Below are 9,425 nucleotides of genomic sequence, written 5' to 3'. Positions count from 1 at the left end.
ACCACAGGCCTCCACATGCACACTTACCTGGACACACCTATACACAAGCAAACACACACACCATTAACAAAATATTAAATAGACACTCCAGAATTAACACAGAAAACCAGTATGGGGATGGAGAGATGCTCATTAAAGAGAAGTAGCTGTTCTTCCAGAGAACCCAGGTTTGATTCCCAGCATCCCCGTGGCTGCTCACAAACCCCTGGAACGGGGTCTGCCTCCACCATCTGGTCCCCATAGGCACTATGTGCACTTGGCACACACAGACTCAGGCAAAACCCCCATGCACAAAAAATATAAATACAAATGTAAAAAAATTTTTAAAATGTTCTTTGACTGAACATTAGCAAATGACCTGCTACCACGACTGGTAGGAAACACCTGCTGTGTGTGTGAAGGAAGGTGGGCCAGCTTTCATGTATGCTGTGAGGCTGTGAGCACAGGCACCCAGACACTCACGGGATGGCTCGGTTCTATCTGTAGGCATTTCCCTTTTGTTAACATTTTTCCAAGGTGATACTTTGTTTCATTGTAATGTTTAATTTATATGGCTTGCGGTGCCTGACAGCATTGTACCACTGAGTCACACTCCTACCCCTAGTGGGGGATTCTAATCACATGGTCTACTCCTGTACCACAAACCCTAGCCCCTTCTGCTGTTTGTCCAGACAGAATTAAGCCGGGAGACTTTTTTTCCCCAATGGCCTGAGTTTCTAGTGTCAGAGGGAAGGAATTTCAACCAGCCAGAAACTGTAGGAAGAGAGAGTCAAGGACGCAGGCATCTTCAGGGTGAAGGTCAACCAGTTTTAGATTACCCAGCCATTTCCTTGGTTGCTTTTCCAGCCATAATGAAGTCACGGGCGGGGGGGGGGGTGCAGGGTGCTTATCTGTCTGGCAGCTCTCCCCAGCCTCTCCCCTCATGAGTCCATCTTCCTCGCATCAGCACTGCCTACCATAGATGACTTGTCCTTCCATTTGCTTGTATGTGCTCATCTATCCATCAGACATCAGGTGAGAGCTTCATGGGAGATGTTGATCACAGTGGCTTCAAGCGCATCCACTGTAAAACTCCAAAGTAGCAGGGCCTTGAACAAAACGGGAACTTTCCCTCTGTTCTGAAACAAGCCTAGAGGCTGGCAGCGCAGGACCCAGTTTCAGGTCCCCACAAGCATAGCTCCGTTAGTCTGACTGTCATCCATTGCATTAACCTTGGGCTCCAAGAGGGTGGCTCCCCTCCAGCCCCCACCTTCACATTCCAGGCAGAAGGAAGGAGAACCGAGAAGAGGCATAACCACATATCCAGAGCTGTCCTCCACTTGGGGAGTGCAGAGCCCTGGCTCACCCAGACAGAGCTACCTGCCTGTTAGCTCTGGCTCCCTGAATCCACAGCCCTTCTCGTGACAACCCAGCAGTTATTTGGAGAACTGTTGTGAATTCAGGTCTTCACCAGATTGGAATCCCTGTGGGGCAGGCCCCTCTGTTGGTGATTTCAGGCGCACGGCTGAAGGATCCTAGCACTGCTGAGACCACTCCTATGTGGGGCGCTGTCCTCCAGTCCCCAGCTCTGGTATTCAGATGTGGGTGTTTTTCCTCAGTGACAGGCAGCAGCGAGCAGGGTTTCTGAGGAAGTCTGGACTTACAGGTAGGAAAATGACGCTTTGTGTGTCGTGTCCATTACTTTAATGGTGACCCATTTTGCCAGCTCCACGCTGGGCTGCCTTGAAGATGATAAGTTGACAGTGACTCCGTTGGGTCATCGCTGAGTGAGGAGCCCATTAGAGTCAGGCTGTGGGTTCCAGCACGGCGTGTACTAGGAAGCAGAGACCTGTGATCCTGCACCCTGTCCTCATTTGAAGGAGCGAGTCTGTCAGTGATGTGGGGAGTCACAGCCCCTCCTGTTGCTGCCTTCCCTCCTCCCAGTATTCCCTGGGAGGTGCCAGTCATACTCTAAGAGTTAGAGAGAAATCCCCTCACCCAATCAAAGTGGGGAAGCCGTGGCAACAGTGACCACCACATGTGGTGGACGTACCCTGGATGGAATGGCGTTGAAGGATGGGTTTTGAGTCTGACCTGAGTCCCCATCCCCTTTAATAGAGCCTCATTTATTCCAAGCTGGCCTGGAGCTATGTAGCCAAGAGTGAACTCCCAGCTCCCTCGGCTCTGCCTTCTAGGTGCTGAGATCACAGTGCAGACTGTCACACAGCTTGCTGTCCTCTTTAAAGGAATTTGTAACACTTAAGCCTATGCTTTGGACGTGCCTGGTTCCCTGGGAGACATGTAAGAGCGGTGGCCAGCCTTGGTCTGGCTCCTCTTTTGTTCTTTTTCTTTTTTAATTCTATTTTATTTACTTTTTGAGATGGTGTCTGGCCACATTGCCTAGGCTGGCCTTGAAGTTCTAGGCTCAACACGATCCCCTCCCCCCCCCCCCCCCATTAGCCGGGGCCGCTGAGCTGCAGGCCCTTGCCTCTGTGTCTGGCTTCCAGTCTTTTAAGATGTTCTTATTGGCTATGGGCAGACTTCCTTGTTCTGCTCGGCCCTCTACCCTGGCTGCTTCTGAGCAGGGGGCCACTCTGGGGCTCTGCCTCCTGGTCACTGGCAGAGATCTGGGCCAGCGGCCACTGTGACAGGCACATCCCTCTCCTCTTGCTGAGACTCCAGCAGTGCCTGAGACCTTACGCTGCCCGAGGTTGGATTTCTATGGAGACATTGGGAATTGTCCACCTATTGGTTTTGAACATTTGCAAGAAAAGGGATAACTCAGAGGCAAAGTATCATTTTGTTAAAAGAAGGGCCAGCATGATGGCTTAGTGGGTAGAGACACTTGGTACAAGCCTGGAGACGCAGGTTCAAATCCCCAGATCCATACAAATAGGAGAAGACTAACTTTATACACAGTTGTCTCTTGGCTGCTACATGTGAGCCATGACACACACACCCAGGCACGATGATCCAGAGTTTTCCAGCACTTGCTGTCCCTGTGGGTCAGCGGATCCCTCAGGAGTGGCCGGACTCTGCACAGCCTCCTGAATCTAGTGTGGAGACTTGGAATGTCAAATCAACATTCACCATTTGCTTTGTATTCTGCTCACCTCAGGATCCCAGATGGGTCTTAGGAGAAGAGGGGGACAACTTGGCTCAGGGTCATGCCAGTGTTCATCAGGACATTGGTTAGCCCGAGTGACTGTGGTCTCTTGTGATCCGCTGCTCCTTGCTCCAGCAACGGAGTCATGTTAAGCCGTGATCAGAACCCTCTTGGGTGAACAAGGCTCCTCAGGACCTGGGTCACCATGCTAGTGGGGTTCACTTCTGGGCCAGGTGACAGAGTGCTCCTGATGAGCCCCAAAGGCTAACACGTTCATCAGAGGGCTGCGCCCTGGTTGAAATATCTCACGCTTTGGGAGTCCGGAGTTGCTAGCTCTGTGTCTGTCCTGAGGTGAGATTTCAGGGTACCTGTATGCTGATGTGCTGCCCCTGCACAGGTTGGCTAAACTCCCTGGGTGCAGACAGCTCTGCACCTTGGCAAGAATCTGGCCTGGGGCTCTGCAGGACTCAACCACAGTCACGACAGAGACCACTCCAGAAACGGGGCTCTAAGGGAAAATGGATGGTTGGGGCACAGCTGCCAGCCACCCTCTACCCAGCCCTCAGCCCTGAATGGCTGCACCCCTCCCCCTTTTTCCCCAGCAAAAGAGGAATGGAGGACCCTGGACCAGGGTAGGGAAGCTGCAGTAACATGGTGCAAAGCAGTCCTGGGAATTTGGTTTCTCAGGAGGTGTCCGTGACTGGCCTTGCTTGGGCTTTGGGGTGGTCCATTCCAGCCCCAGCCCTGGGAAGGAGAGCAAGACCTCCCCGCCAGCCTCAGGATGGGGGTGTCGGGGACACATTCTTGTGTGAGTATGGGGCAGAACAGTGGGAAGTGACTCTGTGATGCAGGGTTGGCCGGGAGATAGTCTGGGACTGTGGGTGGTCCTCTCCTGAGCCCCAGGAGCGGGAGCGGGTTCCGGTCACAGCGGCCCTTGGGACTCGCAGGAGGCGGCGCTGAGCGGGTGACGCGGCAGCTCCCACCGGGTATAAATAGCGGCGGCAGCGCGGCTCCTGCGGCGGACACGTCGAGGGATCCTCGTGCGCTTCCCTACGCCGCTGATCTGCGCCATGCAGTGAGCGACCCTCGCGCCCGCCACTCTACGCCACGCCTGGACGGAGACACTTGGACCTGCACTAACCAGCTACGCCCGGTTCCCACCACTGCTCAAGGTACCCGCGTCCCACCGAGGCTTGCCTGGCCCTAGTCCTCCTGCGGTTTGTAGCCCCATCCCTGCCCCTGCACCCCTCACAGCTCTGTTCCCATCACCCAGCCACTCCCATGCCAATGCCTTCGCAGTCCAAGTGCCCCAGACATGTGCGTGTGCAGGACTGCTCAGGTGCGTCCACTCATCCACTTCTTTCCTTCCAGATGGCCAGGGGCAGCGTTATCCTGCTAGCCTGGCTCCTGTTGGTTGCAACCCTGTCAGCCACTCTGGGGCTCGGGATGCCAGTAAGTACTGGGGACAGCTGACTTGTAAAGAGGGCTAAGGGTGTCAGATCTGAAGATCAGCCTGGAAGAAGGATGGTTCATTGTCCCCATAGCAGGAATAGGGTGGGGGGACATGTCCCTGAAGCTGCTGGAGGGTGGGGAGGATCCCAGGAGAAGGGCTGAGGACCATCTGGACATAGGTTCAAAATGGTTCCATTCATGGCTAGGTGTAGGGGCCCAGGTTTGTAATCCTGGCACTCAGGAGGGAGGTGGAGGCAGGAGAACCAAAAGTTCAAGACCGACCTTCCCCTATATAGATTTTTTTAGGCCAGTGTGGTCTACATAAAGGGCTGTCTCAACAGAACAGCAAGGAAAAGGCTCCCTTTTGTTGGCCAATGCCTGGGATAGACTAACCTCTCCTGAAGTCTGGGAGTGCCAGCACAGCCCTTAGCCTTGGGGTTGCTGGGAAGTAAGCCTGTCACCTGGCTTTGAGGACAATACTGGGAGTTATCAGCAGCTGAGCCCTGTTCTGGCTTGAGCATTAGTGAACCCTAAATTAATGCACACAGTAGTGTGTTAGGGTCAAACACAGTCACTCCAGGCAGGCTGGATGCCCAGGTTTCTGTTCTGTGTTGTGTTGGAGTGCAAAGTACAGGCTACTCTGCTCCTCAGCCCAGGGGCTGTCTGACATCCCCTCCCCCCATGTCATTCTGTTTTAGACAAAGGAGAAGAGAGGCTGGACCCTGAACAGCGCTGGCTACCTTCTGGGCCCACGTGAGTGATGCAGGGCTGAATGGCTGAGGCTGGATCGTGTGTCCTGATGTGACTGTGGGAGCCAGACTGTCCTCATAGCCCAATTACTCTCAGATGCAAAGAAGCAGGAGGCATTCCCATGTGGCTTTGGGGACTGTGGGTTTCCATTAGCCTAACCCGCAGCGACTTAAAACACCTGCTGCATTGTGGGTGGCGGCAGGGGCAGGGAAGGGGGGCTTTCTCATTCCCTGAAAGGTTTGATTCTTCCAGGCCTCCACTCTTATTCATAGCAAATGAACTCATCCCTGGGGTTTCCTGACATCATCCACACCAGCCTTCTGAGAACCACAGTGCCTATCCTCCTGCTATCTAGGCAGAGCCTCTGAAAGCCTGCTCTGGCATGAACCTCCTTTCCCTTCCACTTCTGAAACCTGCCCTGACACTCAGCACCCCGGCATTCCCCTGGGCTCACTAGGGATCTCTCATCCCTGATTTGCACCTTTAACCTTAGCACCTGCTCCTTCTAGAAGTTTCTTTTACTGACTTCCCCATCTCCCCCATCCATGGGGCTTTTTTCAAATTTTCTGGAGGAGTCTTTCAGGTCTCCTTGGAGTTCTGTTTGGGCTCTCTGAATCCCCGTGTCCTTAAACACCCTCTCATTTCATGGTATCCTGAAGCAGTCCTCTGAGCTCTGGTAGGGAACTCAGACAAACTGAAGGTAGCCAGACACCCCACCTTAGACCCACTTGAGCTGGTTTCTTTCTTGCTCAAACCTGCTCCCCAGTCTCAGCCCCACTGTCACCCCAGCACCTTACACTAACACTGGTCTTGTCCTTGTGGCACAGGTCCTGCTATGACCTATGTTATTAGTTCTTTCTCTGCATTCATAGCTGGGGAGGGCTAGAATCTGAGGACTTTGCCAGCTCCCAGCCCCTCATGGGGGTGGGGAGAGCACCCATGGTGTCCATGGGTCATCCCAATGCTATCACCTGTGGGAGGTGGAGACTGCCTTTTGAGTTTGATGTTTCTGTGTAGTGTGAAGGCTTTCTTACATGTGACCACCAGAGATGGGGATTTTGCTTGGGGCTGTGGAATCATGGGGTGGATGGGGGTTGGGAGGGCACAGCTCTGCAGTGAGAGGCAGCCACAGAGGGGAAAAAATGTTTGCAAAGGCACCTGCCCTGTCCCCTAGTCGGTGTCCTGGATGTTTGTGACTTGCATTAATGCCTTCAGATGTGGACTATCCCAAAGGAGAAGACTGGGCTGGAAGACAGTAGCTCCCTCCTGAGAGCTGCCCAGTTAGTTTCAGCTTTTAAATTTACATGCACAGCTGAATCGGAGGTGTCTGCCTGTCTTAAGTACTCACTGTCCCCTCACATGTGAGTAGAGGCAACATATACATCTGTCCAGCTCCTGTCTCCAGTCCACCAACATGGAGAGCCTGTGCTTCCCAGCCCCAGAGTCTGCATGAAGCCGGGCGCTCATGCTGCAGATGTGTGGTCTTCCTCTGAGAAACAAAACCTACCTGAGCCCTGTACTGCGCCCCCTGGAGACACTGCTGTCCTCTGCTGAGGCTTCCACACTTTCGGCTCTATGCTGGTGACCCAGCAGTGTGGGGTCTTCCCCTAGGGTTGGAAGTGGGATGCAGTACAGTGACAGACCCTCCCTCTCTGCTCTGCCAACAGATGCCATTGACAACCACAGATCATTTAGCGACAAGCATGGCCTCACAGGCAAGAGGGAGTTACCACTGGAAGTGGAGGAAGGGAGACTAGGTAAGGCCTGAGTCCCAAATATACATCCCATCATTCTTGGGACTCCCAGGTACATGTGGATATATATATATGGTGGTGGCACCCACCACCCTCCTGCTTCAATCATAGCCTAAGACTGCCCTACCCAGGCCTGACAGCCTGCAGCCTCACACACTTCTCAACTGCCAGGACTGGGGAGCAAAGTCTTGGGGGCATGCGGCTACAACAAGGGAGCTGGCCATACAGGCTCCTGGAAGAGCTGGCCCAGGACCTCTCCATTTCTCTAGGAAGGCCCTGGATGGCTCTCTGCCAGCCTCCCTGGCCTTTGTGAAGGGTGGTAAGGAAGCAGGCTGTAAACATTGTTCTTTCCCACCATCTAGGAAGTGTTGCTGTGCCCCTGCCTGAGAGCAATATCGTCCGCACTATAATGGAGTTTCTCAGTTTCTTGCACCTTAAAGGTATGGGAGTGTTCTCTATCTAAAATGGCGTCTTGGGCTGCAGCTATCCCTTGTACTGGCAGGAAAGAAAGTGAAAAGGGAAGCATCCACTATCCTGTGCCCTGTGTTAGGACTGAGCTCATCACACTCGAACATCCTGTGCTGGGGTTGAGTATCCCAGGCTAACGTGGGAAGAAAGGGAAGCTTTGGACATATCATTTTCCCAGCTCCTGGTATAGTGGTTTTAGGGTATAGTATGCCTCAAGCCAGGTTCTGTGAGGCCACAAGAAGTCAGTGTTAGGGGCTGGGGATTTAGCTCAGTGGTAGAGTGCTTCCCCCCCAGCTCCGAAAAAAAGAACCAAAAAAAAAAAAAAAGAAGTCAGTGTTAGCACAGTGCCTGGCAGGGCAGCTCTGGAAGGAAGCTGTTTCCTCACTCAGTTTTTTGCCCTTCTAAGAGGAGCCGAAAGGCAGGAAATTAAAACCAACAGGGTAGGGGGGAGTGCAGGGTGGAGGAGGATGGCTCAGTACTTGAGAGCATTTGCTGCTTTTCAAAAGTTCAGTTCCCAATACCTACGTCAGGTGGCCACAACCTCCTATAACTCCAGCTTCAGAAGATCTGACACCCCCTTCCTTTTTTTTTAAATTTTTTTTAAAACTTTTTTTTTCCAGAGCTGGGGACCAGGGCCTTGCGCTTGCTAGGCAAGTGCTCTACCACTGAGCTAAATCCCCAACCCTGGTTTTTTTTTGACACCCCCTTCCTACTTTGACACACACACACACACACACACACGCACACACACGCACACGCACACACACACACACATGCACACGCACACACACGCACACACACACACACATGCACACACACCCCACAACATAGAAATGAAATGACGTCTTTACAACAGTTAAACCATCCATTAGGGCAGGAGACTGTGGAAGAACTGATGGTGTTAAGAGCCTTCAACCCCAGGTCCCCAGACCTCTAGAAAGCTTCTAGGGTTTTCCAGAAATCTCTGCATGGCTGTTCTTGCAGAGGGCAGCACAGCTCTGCTGGGATTTTTGGGCTTCCATTTGGTTTGGATCTCATGAGAAAGTGTCCTTGGATATTAACCAGCTTCACACCTGCAATGACTGCCCTCTTTGAAGGGTAGACAGTCCTTCAGATGCTGTCCCTAAGAGTCCCCACAGTGAGAACTCGCCCCTCTCCATAGGTATTGCGATTTGATTCTCTCTCACACTAACTACCTGACTGCTATTCTTATTTAGAGGCCGGGGCCCTCGACAGCCTGCCTGGCATCCCCTTGGCCACCTCCTCAGAAGACCTAGAGCAGTCCTGAGACCACACCCACTGTGCACCTGTGTCCTCTGCTATAATTTAAAGTCATTCTAGGCTAAAAAGAATCTTCCGCCAACTCCTCAAGCCAACACTTTGTTCTCTGCTTTGATGCTGAGTTATTACAATTAAGATGTTTTGATTGGAGTAATTATATTGTGTGACATAATAAAAACTAGCAAGTAACTGGACTGTTTGGTTCTTCTATGCTGCGTCTATCACTGCCACCTCCTGTGTAGTTTATTGTATTTTGTGTGTGTGTGTGTGTGTGTGTGTGTGTGTGTGTGTGTGTGCACATGCATGTGTGCACCTTGTGTACTGAACTCAGACCCACAGGCATGGCAGTAGGTGCCTTTACCTGCTCAGCCATCTCTCTGGCTCCCCATGGTGTGTTTTAAAAGGTAGTGGTAGCCATCCACTCATGCATTAAAGTAAGGTTTAAACCCAAATCCCACAAGGACTGCAGGGCACCTGCCAGCTCTTGCTGTGCCCAGGAACACTTGTCTGGTGCTCAGCTCGGTCTGGTGCTGCTGAGGCAAACAAAGGCACAAATGGGTACAAGCTCACCTGCAGCAGGCTATGGAGACAGGAAGAACTAGCACTGAGCAGAAAGCAGATAATACCAGACCAGA

The 9,425-nt window shown here is 52.5% G+C and overlaps 1 protein-coding gene across 1 annotated transcript; it reads left to right on the top strand.

The window, feature by feature from the left end:
* The first annotated feature begins 4,113 nt into the window (after positions 1–4,113).
* Positions 4,114–8,977, top strand: Gal (galanin and GMAP prepropeptide). Its single transcript, NM_033237.1, has 6 exons — positions 4,114–4,257; positions 4,457–4,537; positions 5,236–5,290; positions 6,955–7,044; positions 7,404–7,481; positions 8,727–8,977. Exons 2-6 carry the CDS (start codon positions 4,457–4,459, stop codon positions 8,795–8,797), a joined length of 375 nt encoding a protein of 124 aa, NP_150240.1. The 5' UTR covers positions 4,114–4,257; the 3' UTR covers positions 8,798–8,977.
* The last annotated feature ends 448 nt before the right edge of the window (positions 8,978–9,425 follow it).

Source organism: Rattus norvegicus, chromosome 1 (assembly GCF_036323735.1).
Source record: "Rattus norvegicus strain BN/NHsdMcwi chromosome 1, GRCr8, whole genome shotgun sequence".
In the NCBI taxonomy this organism is placed as follows: Eukaryota; Metazoa; Chordata; class Mammalia; order Rodentia; family Muridae; genus Rattus; species Rattus norvegicus.
Note: the sequence above shows the minus strand (reverse complement) of the source record. Positions and strands in the feature narration are given on the sequence as shown.

What these genes read in the sequence shown, in the direction of transcription:
- Gal (NM_033237.1), top strand. Translation starts at nt 4,457, where the DNA reads ATGGCCAGGGGCAGCGTTATCCTGCTAGCCTGGCTCCTGTTGGTTGCA. An exon ending in TGGCTACCTTCTGGGCCCAC is followed by an intron (nt 5,291 to 6,954) that starts GTGAGTGATGCA and finishes CTCTGCCAACAG; the next exon opens with ATGCCATTGACAACCACAGA. An exon ending in CAGTTTCTTGCACCTTAAAG is followed by an intron (nt 7,482 to 8,726) that starts GTATGGGAGTGT and finishes ATTCTTATTTAG; the next exon opens with AGGCCGGGGCCCTCGACAGC.